This window comes from Kogia breviceps, chromosome 3, assembly GCF_026419965.1.
Source record: "Kogia breviceps isolate mKogBre1 chromosome 3, mKogBre1 haplotype 1, whole genome shotgun sequence".
Lineage (NCBI taxonomy): Eukaryota > Metazoa > Chordata > Mammalia > Artiodactyla > Physeteridae > Kogia > Kogia breviceps.
The window spans coordinates 29,629,950-29,648,015 of NC_081312.1; the positions used below are offsets into that span (position 1 = coordinate 29,629,950).

Genomic DNA, 18,066 nt, shown 5'->3' on the forward strand with positions numbered 1-18,066 from the left:
AGCATGAGGTGATCCTGGTAGGACTGGCACTAGGTCGTCAGTGGATATGTCAGTGGGCTTTGGATGGCAGTGAATGAATGGATGACCATGGGCTCCCGTCCTTCACTCCTTTTGTCTGATTGGTCTGAGACTCATGCAGGATGGATTGGGTAGGGCAATGCAGAGGTAGAACCCCAGCTGGCAGGTTCTTTGAGCGGTTCAGGGGTTAATTGATGAGCTCCTGGCTTAAGATGTGGAATAGAAGGGAAATGCAAAGCCTAAGATGGCTTTTGAAGGAAGACACAATAGCACTTGGATAGAGAGAATGAAGAAGAAGAACCAAAGATGATTAACTCACTGACCAGCCGACTGATGGATGGATTCATTTGTGCAGCAGACATTTATTAAGTGCTGCTTAGGTGACTGGCCCTGTGCCAGGTTCCAAGTATAATGGTCACCCAAATAGACGTTTTCCACCCTTATGTGGGGGAGATGGGAAACCAACAAGTACACCCACACACATATAATATAACGTCAGACAATGCTAAGTGCTATGACATGAAGCAGGGTAGGGGTAAGAGACCGATGGAGGGGATGAGTGAACACGCATTGGTCAGGAGGGCTTCTCTGAGGAGGTGACATCTGAGCAAAAGACGAGTAGGATTCTGAGTTTCCAAGCTTGAAACATTCCAGGAGACGAGCAGTGTGCTCCAGCCACAGGAGGCGTCCCTCGCCTGTCCCCTCAATGCCCTGTAGCCACGATCCCCATTTTGCAGTTGAGGAAACTGAGGTGCAGGGAGAGTGGGGGCAGCAGCCACCCTGCCGGCAGCCCTGCAGAGTGTCATTAAACTCTGGCTCTCGGCAGGGCCCCCGCTTCCCGCTGGCTTCTCCCAGCTCCAGCTCCTCCTCCTCTTCTCCTGGGTGGTATTTTTAGTCTCCCAGAACCCCCTCCCTGAGTCTGCTGTTGCCTCTTGTCATTCTGCTTGACTTGCTTTCACCTGCTCCCAGGCGCCTGTGACAGGGCTGCGGGCTGCACACGTCAAGCTGTCCCCGGCTTCTCCAAGGGGGGATGGGGGGGGCGCGGGCAGCTGAGGGTGACCACCCTCAACGTGGGCAGGCGGGGAGGCCTGTCAGTGCCTTGGGGTGACTGCCAGTGCCGCACAGCTCCCTCTTGGGGTCAACTCTGAGTAATGAGGGCGAGGGGAGGGGGGGACGGCGGGCTGGTGCGTGTGCAGGGGTGGGGGGTGGGGAGGGAAGGAGGGAGGTGGAACTGTGTAATTTGTTTTGGAAAGAGACAGCAGAGGAGGTGGTGGCCTTGGTAGCTTGGCAGGTGGTGTTGATTGTGAAGGGTGTGTGTTTGGGGAGAGTGTGAGCCCCGTAGGGCTGGGGTACAGGCCTTTCCACTGTGACATCCCCAGGGAAACTCTGTGTGTGTGTGTGTGTGTGTATGTGTGTGTGAGCAACTCAAGGCCTTTTGACCATGAAGTCCCCCCGGGGTCACTTTTCCAGACCAGGCCCCTGGAACTGGCCCATTTTCCCTGCACACCAGGTGTTGCCATGTTTTATTTCTCATCTGCTGCATCTTCTCTGTCCCCAAAGACCACAGCAGGCCCTTTCCTTGGCTGGGAGTTTACTGCTACTCATTACCAGAGAATGACCTGGAGGAGGCTAGGGTGCTACCCATGTGACCGGTGTGGGACTTACAAAGGTCTAAAAATAAAACCTGCCATGTTCTTGTAGCCACTGTCCTGGGGCTGCGGAGCCGCCAGCTCTCTCTCTGGCTGCTCTTGGCTATCCTTGGAGGTAGAGCCCATCCCACCCTCACTCCGGATGATGCTGGCCTCTCTGGAGATGCACACTGGGTGGGGGTCTCAAGAGTCCAGCCCCAGGAGAGTGTGAGGTGTCAAGGGCTCTGCCACTGGCTGGAGCCCCGAGGCAGACCACACAGGGGAGCCTCAGCGGAAGCTTGCTCCATGGAGTAGGCGGAGCAGGGGGGAGGGGAGCTCATGCCCTGATGCTGGGCCTAGCTGCCTCTTTTTGTTTGTTTTGAAAGCATTTTCTGGTCTATCTCATCATCTTTTTTAAAAAATTATTTTATTTATTTTATATTTGGCTATGTTGGGTCTTCGGTGCTGTGCGTGGGCTTTCTCTAGTTGCAGTGCGCGGGCTTCTCATTGCGGTGGCTTCTCGTTGTGGAGCATGGGCTCTAGGCACGCGGGCTTCAGTAGCTGTGGCACGCGGGCTCAGTAGTTGTGGCTCGCGGGCTCTAGAACGCAGGCTCGCGGGCTCAGCTGCTCCGAGGCATGTGAGATCTTCCCGGACCAGGGCTCGAACCGTGTCCCCCGCGTTGGCAGATGGATTCTTAACCACTGTGCCACCAGGGAAGCCCTGGCTGCCTCTTGAGAGACTTGAGCTGGAGGGGAGTGTGAACACAGGAGTCTGGGGTGATAGCTGCAATTACTCCACTTGCTCTAATTCGCCCATTATCTGGGCAGCTGAGGGGAGCTGGGTTGGCACCCACATGTGGTGTCAGTGAAGCTGGAAGGCTAAGGAGTTGGAGGAAGAGATCCTAGGGCCAACAGTAGAGGATGGGAATTCTGACTGCTCAAGGCTTTGCAGTCAGACTGTCCCGAGTTTGCGTCCTGGCTCTGCACTTAGTGAGCAAGTGACCTTGGGGAAGCTACTTAACCCCTCTGTTGCCTCAGTCTCCTAAATCTGTAAAATGGAGATAATAGTAGCACCTGCTTCTTGGAGTTGTGAGGATTTAATGAAGTGATACGGGTGAGCAGCTGCATGATTTGGGCAAGTTACGTAGCATCTCTGGGCCTCGATTTCCTGGCCTGTAAAATGGGGTTGGTGTGTGAGAGACTACAAATGTAGTATGAGGTTGAATGAGGAGATATGGGTGAAGCGCTCAAGGCCTCACAGAAAACGTGCTCAGGAACCGTAGTGATTGTCAGCGTAACAAGCATCCCAATATTCCCATGTCTCCCCAGGCCCGTGGCTCTACAGGTGGCAGGAGGAAGCACGACGCCGCCTCTCAGGAAGACCACGACAAACCTTACGTCTGTGACAGTGAGTACGGCAGACGCCGCCTTCCTGCCCCGGCCCCATGCTTCCTGTGCCGCCCCAGCCTCAGGCTCACTGGCTCCTCCTCTCGGGCCTGCCTGCTGCTGCCTCGCCACGGTCACCCCCTGACCTCCTCTCGTTGCTGCTCCAGGCCCTGGTGTGGCTTGCAGGAGGGAGAAGCAAGCCCGGAGGCCTCCCCGCCCCGTGCTCCTCTCCCTGCAGTGCCCTCCTTCATGGCTTTCCTCCGGCTCTCTCTCTTTCACTCTCTGTCTCCTTAAGGTTCATCCTCTTATTTCTTTCTCTGTTTCAGAGAATTCAAACAAAAGCATAACTCAAAAGCCTCCAACAAAGGTACTTGGCTCCTGTGGCTTTTCATTTGTTTCGCTTTAACTTCCTTTCTCTTTTTCGCTTTCCTGTCCTAGGTGGGGCAGGTTATGAATCTTTCTCTGACCATGACTTAGTTTAATAAATGGCTCTCAATCCATCTCCAGCTTCTCTTGCTTGCTTCTGAAACATCTTTGGACAAGCGACTGCCCGGCTCCTGGGTTTAGGGTCTGCAGACAGAGCAGGGGAGGGGCCGAGGGACAGAGCAGCGGGGTGGGGTGGGGTGGGGGTGGGGGTGGTGGTGGCAGCGGGTGGACCTCCAGAGACCTGCAGCTTTCCCGAGGGATTGCTGTCAGCTTGAGAGAGCTTTTGACTTTCTCACCTATCAGAGCACTGGAGGGGTGGATTTAAAAGCCTTGCCTTAGGGACTTCCCTGGTGGTCCAGTGGTTAAGACTCCACCTTCCACGGCAGGGGGCCTGGGTTCAATCCCTGGTCGGGGAACTCCCGCATGCCAGGAAACTAGCATGCTGTGTGGTACAGCCAAAAAAAAAAAAAAAAAAAAAAAATCCTTTCCCTAGTTATCTTCTCACCATATCGGCTGCCATCTGCTCGCCCCATGGCAAGGGCAGCCCTTGAAACCTCTCTCCCTGACCATCTTCCCTTCCCACCTTCTCCTCTCTGAGGAAGCAGAGCTCCGCTGTGGGCGAGAAGGAGCTGCAGTGAGGATGGCAGTGGAACCGCTGAGGCAGGGCCCGGGCACAGTGGTTCCTCGGGTGTCCTGCCCGGCTTGCCAGTGTCTGCAGTCTCTGTGAAAGTGGGAGAGACCCAGGGGAAAATGGGGCACACGGAGTACATGGGGGGTGGTGCCCTTTTCCTCCCTCTTCACTGGCCTCTTTTGATTTCAAAAAGTTGTTCTGTGCCCGGTGGGGTGACAGCTGGTTGGAGAACATTTTGCTAGAAGAACTCAAACTCCATGACCCCCACTTGGCTGCTTAATACACCGTGCAGATGACATTCCTGAGACGACTCCTGCAGGTAACATCTCCATCCCAAGGCGAGGCCGGTTCAGGATGAGGAGGGAGCAGGGCATGGGTCTGATGTCTCTCGGCAATACCAGGAGGTGCCTGCTTCCGCCTGGGTCTTGCTTCCTGGATGGGGTTCAGTTTTGTTCTGATGTATAAAAGCCCAAGCATGTAAAAGCCCAAGCATGCTAGCCCTCGGGAGACTGATTCTGGGCTGGGAAGGGTCCTTCAGACCCCCAGGGGGCAGGCTTTCCAGCTGTGTCTGGCCAGAGCAGCCCAGCTATCCAGAAGGCCAAGAGCTGCTTTGGAACTGGGGCATTGCCACTCCATTCCTCTTTCAAAAAGCTGTATTTTCTTAGGTGATTTTCTGCTACCGCAGATAGTGGGATTACCTTTCACGCTCTCTCTCCAGCTTTCATTGGGTTCTCAGCCGGAAATAATCCCAGACACACCCGTGCGCCCTTCTCTACCCTCCCCTCGGTTCCTGTCTTCCCTGCCTTTGCCTCCTTAGTATTAAATCCACGAAGCGCCCTTGTGGGTGTCCCTGTCTGGCCTGGCTCACCCCCTCTCCCCCGAGCTCCTGTGGCTTTGTTTAGGGCTCTCAGTGCCATTTGCTGTTTCCTGTTCCCCTCCCCACGGATTCTCTTCCTCCTCCTGTTTACCCTGTGGAGCTTGGGAGGCCTGATTGCAGGCCTGGTGGCAGATGAAAAGTCTCAGGGGCTGATGTCTTGGCTCTGCCCACACAGGCGCCGCCTGCTTTCTCCCCCCCTCGGCGGGACAAGGTCCACCGTGGCACGCCCGTCTCTATCCTGGCTCTCTTAGGAAATTGTGTGGCAGCTCAGTGATTAATAGACTTTATTTTTATCTGGTGCCCTTCAGACATGTGATCCTTTGGGATACGAATGACCTTTGGAGAGGTCACAAGGCCCACCTCCCACCCCCCAAGCTGAGCAAGGAATGCTTTTAATAATCTCTAATGCATCCTAAGTAGAGAGGTGTCTTGTCAACTCCTTGAATGTCCCCAGGGATGGTTACCATAAGCTGCCCTTTCTTCCATGATTCCAACTGTGCTTTGAATGATTGTTTTTTCCTTAATAGGAGATGAAATTTTTCTCTCCTACAGGCCCGCTTAGCTTTTGTGCATCTTTTCCCAACAAATAGGCACCTTCAGGATTTCGTCTATGCTGGAGGCCCTCTTAACATCCCCTTGTATTCTTGGTTTACGTAGGGACGCATCCCATAATTTCTGCGATTATGGCCCGCTCTGAATTCTCTTCCAGGTTTAATTTAAGCTCAGCACTCTCATTGGAAGTAGCACCCAGGCCAAGTGGTTCAAAGAGTAACAGACACATTTCCTTGTTTATTTTACACATCGGCTTTTAACACCACCTACATCTGTAGAGAATAGAAGTAATTGGCCACCGCATTGCACAGTGCACCATCTCAAACACTTCCCACCCGGTGCCTGTCCTGACCCCTGGGCCAATGCCTCTCCAGGTGTGTGCTCTTTTCTACTTCTACATTTGTTTATTCCTACTTCCATAAATCACTCTGCATTTGGCCCTATTGAGTCTCCATAAAGAAATACAATAATATGTGACTTCAATATGCAAGATTCAATAAAGGCAAATTTAAAGACATTGCCCAGTAGTTAAATTTCATTCACCACAGATTCACAATCCCTGCCATTTTTGTATTTTCTATGGATTGATTTGCATAATCCCCACTCCATCTTTCGAGTTATTTATGAAAATATTAGGCCACCTTGGACCCCACCACCTCTTTCCGGGTTTCTGTGGAGTAGCTGTAGCTATTTTTCAGATGTGATTGTATTTAACCATTCCTGGTGTATATTCCTATATAGTGGTCCTGCTCTGTTCTCGGTCCAAGCTTCCCTTTCAAGGTGGGTGGTTGAAATATTATCTTAGCTGCTAACTTCAGGTGATGGATAGTTTGCTTGTTACCTTTCACTCAGCCCTTGGATTTATTCCGTCTCAGAGAAATATTAAAATCATCTGAACATAATTTATTTTTTACCCAATCCATGGTGTGTGTGTAGATGAATACTTCATTTTCCAGCAAGTAACCAATCTCTATTAATTATCTTGAAAGTTTACCCAGCTTCAGGATTAAAGTTCTGTTTCTTCCCTTTCAACCTCTTGCCAAAGGGAAAGTGTTCGTTCCCTACAGCAAAGCACCTACGTGTGACTTTGTAGGAAAGGCTGTTGGCGCTGGTCAAGTGTGGACCTGGACCACCTGTGCAGAGATAACCAAGGTGTTTATTAAAATGTGGGTTCTTGGGCCTCACACCAGAGCTCCTAAGTCAGAATCACTGGGAGCAGGCCTAGGAATCTGCATTTTGAGAGCTTCTCAGGCGATAATTATGAATACTGATTTTTGAGAATGCTGGTCTACTGCATTCAAATTCGAAGGCTTCTGGCCTCCGACTGATCAGCCCTTTTATTATTTCCTGTTTTTTGCATCTGGAAGTTCTGGAATCTCCAGGAATTCTCCAGGCAGAGTGCCACCAGCTTGCATTGCTGTTTTTGTTGGTCTCTTTAGAATCTTTCCTTCCCTGTTCTTTCAACATTGATATAAGACTCTGTAGTCTGAAATACAATTCAGCAACCCAGCACTTGACTTCAGTTTACTTAATGGCTTTAAATCCTAATAATGTAATTACCTCCCTTTTATAGGTGAGATGATAACTGGGGATAGACATATGAAAGAAATCCTTGGGTTTGGGCTACTGAGATATTTTGAAAATAATTTCAAGAGTTTGCCACTTCTCTTCCTAACTGTTCCCAGCCCTGGATTTTCTGTTAGCATCACTGGGGCAGACTCCTGATGAGAGACTCACTTTTCTATTTTCTTTGTTCAAGGAGCATCATAGGAAAGAAGATGGTGGTGATGGGGTGATGTTCAGGGAGAAGGAGAACATTTTGTCTCTAAGCTTCAGCCATTTAGGGAGGAACAAAGCACCCATTTGCCCTTCTGCGGGGCACAATGGAAGTGATTTGTGAAGTTTTTTTTTTTTTTCCTTTCCCAATTTTTTCTTTAAAAAAAATGACATTACATTGTAGAAAGAACACTTAACCTGAGACCTACCCTCTTAAATTTTTAAGTGCACAATATATGTTGTTCAGTAGGGGTACATTGTTGTACAGAAGATCTCTAGAGCTTGCTCATCCTGCTTGATGGAAACTTTATGCTTGTTGGTTAGCAATTTCCTATCACCCCCTCCCCACTAGCCCCTGGCAACCACCATTCCAGTCTTCGATGCTATGAATTTGTCTACTTTAGACAACTCATATAGGTGGACTCACGCAGTATTTGTCTTTCTAGGACTGGCTTATTTCACTTAGCATAATGTTCTTGAGGTTCATCCGTGTGATTGTGTATTGAATAATGCAATATTCCTTTTAAAGGATGACTAATATTCCATTGTATGTGTATACCACATTTTCTTTATCCATTCATTCACTGATGGGCATTTAGGTTGTTTCCACGTCTTGGCTAGTGGGAATAACGCTGCAATGAACATAGGAGTGTTAATATCTCTTTGAGATCTTGATTTCAACTCTTTTGGATAAATACCCAGATGTGGGATTGCTGGATCAGATGGTAGTTCTAGTCTTAATTCTTTGAGGAACCTCCATACTGCTCTCCATAGCAGCTGCATCATTTATCATTCCCACCAGCAGCGCACGAGGGCTCCAACTTCCCCACATCCTTGCCAACACTTGTCTTTTGCTCCCAGCTTTTTCTGATTACGGTGATAACGCCTGCTAATGGGTACTTACATGTGCAGAGCACTGTGGTAAGCATTTTATATACATTATTTCTGTAAATCCCCACAATAACCTGGAGAGGCAGGGACAAGTGACCTGACTTGACGCAGAAGAAGCAGGCTCAGAGGGGTGAGGGGACTTGTCCGAGATCACACAGCTGGTTAATGCTAAAGCAGGAATATGAATCCTCATTTCTCCAACTCCAGAGCTGATACACCCCGGGACATCTCTGCACAAACCTCTGGCTAAATGTGCCCTCCTCCAAACCAGTATGGAGTTTGGCTGTCCTAAGAGCTGAGGAAAAACATGCTTTAACTGTGAATGAATGAGCGCTTGCTCATTATTTTTATTTTTTATTTATGAGGTGAAGCCCTGGCTACTGTTGACAGATGGCTTCCAGGTGTCAGGTTGGTAGGCTGGAGTCAGGCAGTAATTATAGCTGAAGTGGAATGGAATAGTTTACATAATTCTGAGCCTTTAAAATTTAAATCTATTAAAATCACTCTGCCTCCCACCCCTAACTGGGTCATTAGGGTAGCTTAGTGACAAAAGGCAAATAGACGTGATTGAAGCCCTCCTGGGAACTTGACTCACCTCTGAGTCATGTCAGGTATTCACACATCAGGAGTGATACCTCTCAACTCAGCCTCCATATCAGCAAGAACTTTGTCCTCTGCTACCCTCATCCCACAGACGTGTATTTTCGATTGTGTGGCCTGTGACTTCACAGTGTTTCCTCCCTTCTAGAAATCTGGTGGGGTGTAACTCTGTCCAGTTGGGGCAGTGTCAGAATAGGATCTGCGTCCCTCCCTGCTCTTCTGGGTGGTGTATACCCCAGGGAGAATGTATTGGGGCAAGAAGCAGGGTCTGGGGGTATAGTCTTGGTTCCACCCCTCAGTGGCTATGGCACCACTTTCCTCATTTGTCAATGATGGGGAGCTCCTTTCTTGAGTCTCTAGACCTCCTCAATCAGCCGTCCCCCCCGCGCCATGGGCTCCTTTCTTCTCAACTTAACAATGAGACTCTTTTCCTGAGAGACAGGATGCTGGGCTGTGGGATATCAGGAGACCACCCCGCAGGGCCGAGAGCAGCCTGGATTGGCGCATGGGGCAGGCACAGTTGCTCCCAAGGCGTTCTAGAAACTCTGCTTGACCTCAACCTCCTTAAAATCACTCTGGCTTCCCCTATACCTGAGTGCCCAGGAAGAATCAGGTGACTACTGCAGTCTTATTAAAAAAATTTTTGAGGGCATTAAGGTCCCCCATTCTCTAAGGCTCACGTGATTTTAGCTTCGAGCTGCAGTGGTAAAAGCCAATAACGCGGCCTTCAGGCTGGCTGCCCTTGCCGCTGAAGGGAAGCCGGCCTCATCCTTCAGTTGTTGCTGCTATTATCTTGCAGGTTCTTGCGTGGGGTGCGGCGGGAGAGGGGTGGGAAAGGCTCCATGCCCCAGAAACTTGATTTGTGGAGCAGGGCCTGTGGCATGGGATTGATCCCTGGAGACTGAGTGCATTTGTTCCTGCAAAGCTGGGTCTGTTTAAATATTTAAATGTCCTTGCTTCATGGACACAGGTTGCAGGTTGCCCCAGCAGGGCTGGTAGGAGGCAGGGCTGGTAGGAGACAGGGCTGGGGAGAGGCTGAAATTTCTCATTCATGCCCTCATACCCTCTAGCTCTCTCAAGAACCTTGCCCATTGACCACCAAACCTAGGTTTGCCTTTTCTGGGCTGTAACTCACACCCTCTTTTATTTATTTATTTATTTATTTATTTAATTGAAGTATAGGTAATTTACAGTATTGGGTTAGTTTCACATGTACAGCAAAGTGACTCAGTTTTATATATATATATATATATATGTTCTTTTTTTCAATTGTTTTCCATCATAGGTTATTACAAGATACTGAATATAGTTCCCTGTGCCATACAGTAAATCCTTGTTGTTTATCTATTTTATATATGCTAGTGTGTATCTGTTAATCCCATAGTCCTAATTTATCCCTCCCCCCTTCCCCTTTGGTAATCGTAAGTTTGTTTTATACCTATGTGCACACCCTCGTGAATTACTTTCTTAACCAGTCAGAAACAGTATATGTTCATTGTGGAAAAATCGGAAATTACAGATAAGCATAAAGGGAAAAATAAAAATCACCCATAATCTTACTCTTCAGAGGCAATTTCCATTTTGTTTTGTTGTATCCTATTTTAGGGTTCTCGCTGTCTCTGTCTACTATACCCTCCCCCCAATAAATGATACATACCACTTTAACCCATCCCCCCTACTCAACAACACATGAGGACCATCCTTCCATGTCAATAAGGACATTTTCATGACAACATTTTTAAGGCTATATGGTGTTCCATGATATGGCCATGCCCCAGTTAGCTCCATCATTGTTCCACTTGTTGGATGTTTAGACAGTTTAAAATTTGTTCACTATTAAAAACAATATTGCAGCTATATCTTTGCATAATGCTTTTATTATTTCCTAGAAGCAGAACTGTGAGGTCAAAGTGCCTGGTGCACAGCCTTTGATTTCTCTTATTTCAAGTCCTGGTGGGGGGTCAGGGAAGTGGGTTAGCAAGAGCTGCACAAAGGAGGTGCTCTGACTTTGGAGTGAGAAGCCTGAGGTCAGATAGTGGCCCTGCCACATGTTAGCTTGCTATCCAGAATTTTTCGAGAAAATTATCTTGCTGCTGGGAGTGTCCATTGTCCTGAGATGTGGAGTGGGGATGTACACGGTTAGGAAAGCTACATGTGATCATATATATTAAAATGTTTGCACATGGTATGTGCTTAATGACTGTTTCTTCCACCCTTGCCTTTTCCTTATTTCCTCTGTCGCCAATATAGTTGGCAAGATAAGGCTGATATCCCGGGAGGAGGTAACACAAGCAGTTTTCATTGAGTAGGCAGTGAGCACTGCAGGAATCCAGGGGAGGGAGTGGTCTGGGGCTGGGGACCGGTATGTCAGAGGGTGCTTCCCTAGGATGCCAAGCAGGTCCTCAGTGAGGGTGTATTGAATTGACGGAAGTCTCCAGGGAAGGAGGAGTATGTGAGAATCAGCCAGAGGTAATAACAGTAATGGCAAAAGTTTGTTGATTTATAGTATGGGCCTGGAATGTTAGGTTTCATCTATATTAATTTTTTAATCCTTGAAAAATACCAGGAGATAGATGGCATGATCATCTCCATCCAACAGATAAGGATTCTGCGGAGAAAAGGGGTTAATTAACTTTCCTGAGGTCACCCAGTGAATAAGTGGCAGAGCCAGGACTCGATCCCAGTTAGCAATCTCTCTCTCTCTCTCTCTCTCTCTCTCTCTCTCTCTCTCTCTCCCCTGCAATCTCCCTATACCCCCACCAGTCACTCATCTCTTCCTGGAATCTACCTTACCTTGTACATAACTCTGCACAGGCTACCTCTCACATAGTATGATAACAGGTTGTCTATTTGTCCATTCTTCAAGCTGGACTGTGAGCCTTCTGAGGGCAGAGACCGTGTCATATTCAACTTGCATCCCAGACCCAGCACAGTGGTTGCTCCCAAAATGTTGAATGTGGGATGCACAGACCAGGACAGAAGATAGACTAGCGTGGCTGAAGCAGAGTGTTTTGGGTAGGGAGATTGGGGGGCACAGAGCTGGATAAGGACGCTGGGAACACAAGACCGAGCTGCTTAGAGCTTGGCCTGTATAGTCAATGGTGAATCATGGATGATCCTGGAGACATCTCTGGAATGGTTAATCTTGAGGATTAGGTGTTCAGGGGAGAGAGCCTGCAGCCTGTGGCTAAGAGGAGCCTTTTCTAGTCAGGAAGGAGAAGACATGAAGTCTGGACAGTGGTGACAGCAGGAACAAATTGGATGGGGCAAACAAGTAAGACTTTGTGAAAGAAAAATCCACAGAACCTGGCAGAGGACAGACAGGATATGGGGTACAAGAGAGAGGGAGGTGGCAACAGTGACTCTTTAAGTCTTGAGCTTGAGTAATGGAGACATGAGGGAGGCTTAACTGGAATATTCTGGAGGAGGAGGAGGTAATTTGGGGAAGTGATGAAACTTTGACATATGGGTTTGTGGAAATGGCAGGACATCCAGGCAGAAATGTCTAAAATATGCTAGTATACATTTGTTTCCCCAAAGTTCGTGAGGATCTTATACCGATGTTGCAGGTGGATGGGGGCCTGCTTCAGGGAAGGGTCATTGAGACGCACTTGGTAGGTCAGGCCTCACAAATCAAGCATCTGAAGGAGCCTTTATGTCAGATATTCACCCAGAGATCCTCAAAGAGAGCACACTGGCCAGATTCCCGAATGTTTGGAGGCTACCATACTGTATGATATTGCATCTGATTTTTTTGCCTTTCTCTGTTTATCTTCTCCAGAAATGTTGACAGTAATATTTATTATTTAAATTATTTTCCATGAAGATTAAAAAAAGAATGATATTTGACTCTTTAAGTGAATTAAGGACATGCTAATGTATGATTTCACTAGAATAAGGAATCAAAGACACCATCTCTATAAGGGATGGTGGCCCGAAGAAGATGGCTCTTGAATCAGAAGCCCAGGATTTGAGTCTTGGCTACAACACTCCCTAGCCACGACCTAGGACAAATCACAAAAACCTCTCTGAGCCTCAGTTTCTTTTTCTGTCAAGTGAGGACAACAAGATCGACCTTAGAGGGTTTTCAAGAGGGTGAAATGAGACCGTGTGTAAAAATAATTAGTTCACTGCCTGGTTCATAAATATGCTCAATAAATATTTATTTATTTTCTACTAATTCAAGAAAGGGTACTTATTTCACACTTGAGTCCCCAGTGGTGTTTTGTGCTCTGGCTGCTGGCATTGTCAGAGACCAGGTAAGCATTCTGAGAGTGAACTGAATGATCAGAAATAGCTACTGTTGGTTGAACATTTGTTGTGTGCCAGGCAGTGTGCTAAGTACTTTACAAGGATGGACTCATTCAGTTCTCACAATACCCACACGAGGTATAAAACTATTATTATCCCCATTTTACAGACAAGGAAACTGAGGTTTGGAGAGGTTAAGTAACTTGCCCAAGGTCACACAACCAATTAGCTGACGTAGGACAACTGACCCCAGAGTTCACCAGAATTATGTTACCCTGCTTCTCAACAGAGAAGGAAAGAGTTCTGCGAACACATTTAATGCTTTGGTTTTGGAAGTTTCTGCATTTCTCTGCGGGGGATCCAGAATCAGGTTATAGAGTATTTTGAAATGAAACCTTGTTGCCTATCTCTGTTCTTCCTGTTTTGTTTTTTTTAAAAAAAAAAAAAACATGTAGTCACGTTCACATACAGTAAATTCCTAAAATACGCAGAACACCCTCCCTTGATGAAGACACAGGACTTGTGGATCACTGGCATTTGATAGATCTTGGCTGTGGGCTCACTCCTAATATATGGGTCAGTGCCAGGCCCCGAGGAATGTGGCTTTGAAAAATCAGGATATTACACCCCACCCCTACTCCAGCCCCTGTGTTTCTGTCCAGAAGAATTCAGCTTAAAATAAGCATCAAGGGTGGCCTGGAAGAAGACATGAAGCCACAGAAGGGCATCTGGCGACCTGGCTTGGTGGGGTGGGGAGAAGGGCGTAGGCAGCCCCTGGGTGGATCCTGTGGCTGGGAATCTACATCATTTTTCTGTCACAGTTGAGGGAATAATTGCTTCAGGAGGCACACAGTCCTCAGAGGACCCAGAGAAACAAAGCGTTGTGCAGTGTTAGAATGGAAGGACTTAGAGATGGTCTGATGCAACTGCCATATTTTACAGATAGGGAAACCAAGTCCAGAAAGCTGTGGGATTTGTCTAAGGATGCACAGTTGGGTTAGTATCAGAGCGAGGGCCAGACGCCAGGTCTGCAGAGGGCCACCCACGCTGCTGGCCTCTAGCTCGAGAAGGGGTGGGGAGGGAAGCCCACCTGTGCTTGTCCAAGAGGAGCTTCTTGGTGCCTAAATGTTGCAGGACCTGGGCTGTTTGTGAAGCCACCACTTTTATCGCTTGAGCTTTGTGGAGCCATCATTGGCTCTTGAAAAAGCCTAGGCATTTAACATAGTTGTAGGGATTAACACCCCACCCTGAGTACACAAGTCTGAGCTAGTGGCTTTCTGCAGTGTTCCCTGGGTTTTGTCCCAAGCTCATTCACAGCAGGGCTTTTCTCACTTGGGGCTTCCTCCCACCCAGGGGATTGGTATAGACGGTCCCCCACCCGCCTTGATGGTTCTGCAGAGAGAAGACCGAGGGTTTTCAGGAAGGTGTGGAGGTCCCCAAACATCTGAACTGGTCTGGTAGGCTATGATTCTCCTGTCAAAATGGCCCTTGTTTGTATTTGTCTTGGCTCCAGCGGGACATAAGTTTCAACCTTAGATGGGCTGAATGGCAGAGAATTTGAAGTCAGAGTGATTGTGGAGGTGTGGGCAGGATAAAGGTAGCAACAAGGGAGACGGGGAGCCCTCCCCATCCTGAGTTCCAGGGAGCAGGGAGGACATTGGCTCCCAGGGGTAGCTGAATCTGGGAGGGAGGGTAGCCCAAGTGGGGTGGGCAAGGCACAGATCCCCACCTCCTCTCTTCTCACCCTCCGTTCTCCTGCCAGTGCCTCCCGATGGCCAAACTCCACCGGAAGCAGAGGGCAAGAGGCCATCGAGGTCAGCTCCAGGCACTGGGAGGGGTGGTGAAGAATGGAGAATGACTAGCACATCTTTGATTCTGTGTGCTTCAAAGTCAGACAGACCTGAGTTCAAGTCCCGACTCTGCCCTTTAGTGAATTGTTTCAATGCCCCCCAGACTCAGTTTCCTGCTCTGTAAAATGGGATGATAATCCCTACCTCCTGAGCTGTTGTGAGATTCAACGTTAAGAATGTGTGCCTGCCTGATAGTCTGTAAGTATGATGCCTTGGAGGCATCGGCGGGTGACAGGCACTGTTGGGTCGATTTTACAGAAGAGGAAGTCAAGCTGCAGAGAAAGGGAAGTGGTGTCCTCAGGGCTGTGTGTAAGTGCCACAGGGCAGAGCTGGGAAAGAGATGTGGCCCGGTGACTCCCAAGGCCCGGGCTTTGTCTCTTGGATGCTCATTCTGTAATTGCTTTCAGTCGCTGCTTTCAGGCTCTCGGAAACCACTGGCTCAGATACCCACTGCGTGCTCCAAGTTGGGCTGATGAAAATGTGCCAGAGTCATTAAGTTATCAGTGGGGAAGGCAGCCGCTTCTCCCTGGCAGGAAGGATTCTGCTGTCTGCTGCAGCCGGCTTTGTTCACACAAACTGCCCCGATCGTTCCTCCCTCCTTCCCCTTCTCCGCTTCCTCCCCAATCCTCATAAGGAGTGAGCGGTATAGGGTTGGAGTGGGGTGGCAGAGGCATGTTGTAAATATTCTGGGGTGGCACTGAAGGTATTCATAACTCCAGACAGGAGGTCCTGCCTGGTGAATGCAGCTCTGGATTGGGAAGCGGGCATGCACTAATTCTGCAGCTTGACAGATGGATCTGCCCCAGGGGGAAGGAGAGAGGGGAAGGCAAGCTGGACCTTCCTCATTGTCACAGCCATTCCTCTCCACGTGCGTGCGTGGTGCCTGGAACACACAATCCAGGTGCATGCTGCCAAGGTGAAAAGAAGGACCTGAGGCTGTGCACAGGCCTGTGCCTGGTCCCAGGGGTGATGGCTTCAGGGGAGCATGACGCCAAGGAGCTTGCCCTGGGGAGGGAGACTGGAGTGGGAGGATGGGGGCGCATCACTCTCTGAATGCTTCTGCTGTCTTGGGGCTCAGTCTGGTTCTGCACAAGAGTGGGGAGTGAGATTGCTGACATGATAAAGGGATAGCAGATGGTTCTAATACTTTATTTTCAGAATGTATCTTTCCCAACATTCTTTTCCTTGCAACTCCATCACCGCAGACTTCAGAGGAGAAACTACTAGTCCTCCCCACCCCCTTCCCTTTAGGGTTTATTCCCTTTGCGGATCCACAGTGTTGACAATAGCAGCTGACAATGGCTGAGGCTTACTGTGAGCCCTGCACTATTTTCAATGTATTGTCTCTTTTTTTTTTTAACATCTTTATTGGAGTATAATTGCTTTACAATGGTGTGTTAGTTTCTGCTTTATAATAAAGTGAATCAGTTATATGTATACATATGTTCCCATACCTCTTCCCTCTTGCGTCTCCCTCCCTCCCACCCCTCTAGGTGGTCACAAAGCACAGAGCTGATCTTCCTGTGCTATGCGGCTTTCCCACTAGCTATCTATTTTACGTTTGGTAGTGTATATATGTCCCTGCCACTCTCTCACTTCATCACAGCTTCCCCTTCCCCCTCCCCACATCCTCAAGGCCATGCTCTAGTAGGTCTGTGTCTTTATTCCCATCTTACCCCTAGGTTCTTCATGACCTTTTTTTTTTCTTTCTTAGATTCCATATATATGTGTTAGCATACAGTATTTGTTTTTCTCCTTCTGACTTACTTCACTCTGTATGACAGACTCTAGGTCCATCCACCTCACTACAAATAACTCAGTTTCGTTCTTTTTATGGCTGAGTAATATTCCATTGTATATATGTGCCACATCTTCTTTATCCATTCATCTGTTGATGAACACTTACGTTGCTTCCATGTCTTGGCTATTGTAAATAGAGCTGCAATGAACATTTTGGTACATGACTCTTTTTGAATTATGGTTTTCTCAGGGTATATGCCCAGTAGTGGGATTGCTGGGTCGTATGGTAGTTCTATTTGTAGTTTTTAAAGGAACCTCCATACTGTTCTCCATAGTGGCTGTATCAATTTACATTGTCACCAACAGTGCAAGAGTGTTCCCTTTTCTTCACACCCTCTCCAGCGTTTATTGTTTCTAGATTTTTTGATGACGGCCATTCTGACCGGTGTGAGATGATATCTCATTGTAGTTTTGATTTGCATTTCTCTAATGATTAATGACGTTGAGCATTCTTTCATGTGTTTGTTGGCAATCTGTATATCTTCTTTGGAGAAATGTCTATTTAGGTCTTCTGCCCATTTTGGGATTGGGTTGTTTGTTTTTTTGATACTGAGCTGCATGAGCTGCTTGTAAATTTTGGAGATTAATCCTTTGTCATTTGCTTCATTTGCAAATATTTTCTCCCATTCTGAGGGTTGTCTTTTCGTCTTGTTTATAGTTTCCTTTGCTGTGCAGAAACTATGAAGTTTCATTAGGTCCCATTTGTTTATTTTTGTTTTTATTTCCATTTCTCTAGGAGGTGGGTCAAAAAGGATCTTCCTGTGATTTATGTCATAGAGTGTTCTGCCTATGTTTTTCTCTAAGAGTTTGATAGTTTCTGGCCTTACATTTAGGTCTTTAATCCATTTTGAGCTTATTTTTGCATGTGGTGTTAGGGAGTGTTCTAATCTCATACTTTTACATGTAGCTGTCCAGTTTTCCCAGCACCACTTATATGTATTCTCTCACATAGCCTTACAGCTGTGCAGTAAGTGTGCTCTCATGATCATCCCCGTTTTCCAGAGAGGATGCTGAGGCACAGAGAGATTTAGCCACTCACCCAAGGTCACAGTGAGTCAGCAACGGAGCTGAGATTTGAACCCAGGCAGTTCGGATCTAGCCTACCCACACATCAATACAGAGCCTGCCTCTCTGAAGGGAGGGTCGACCCAGAAGAAGAGCCAAAGCTGTTGGTGGAACTAAAATGACCACTGCTGAGTGGCTAACCCTTCTGGCCAGGCTTCCTAGTTACTTCAGAGGGAAATTTAGCCCTCGACTAGAGCTGGCTGGGTCCTGCATTCACTGTGGCAGCTCTTACAGGATCAAGGTGGCTGTTTGGAATAACTTAGTCCCAGATCTCCACCCCCTGCCGCAAATGGTTTCCAAGGCCAGATGCATAAT

At 48.0% G+C, this 18,066-nt stretch overlaps 1 protein-coding gene across 6 annotated transcripts in view; it reads left to right on the forward strand.

Annotated features, from left to right (window-relative positions):
• DPF3 (double PHD fingers 3) overlaps nucleotides 1–18,066 on the forward strand; it is a 274,103-nt gene that overhangs the window by 158,818 nt on the left and 97,219 nt on the right. For all 6 annotated transcript variants that reach the window (XR_009334367.2, XR_010839503.1, XR_010839502.1 and 3 more), the window contains exon 6: nucleotides 2,976–3,054. Coding sequence is in view for 3 of the 6 variants with exons in the window: in XM_067028208.1 (XP_066884309.1) it covers nucleotides 2,976–3,054 (79 nt within the window). In the remaining 3 variants the exon portion in view is untranslated. The remainder of the gene's footprint in view (nucleotides 1–2,975; nucleotides 3,055–18,066) is intronic.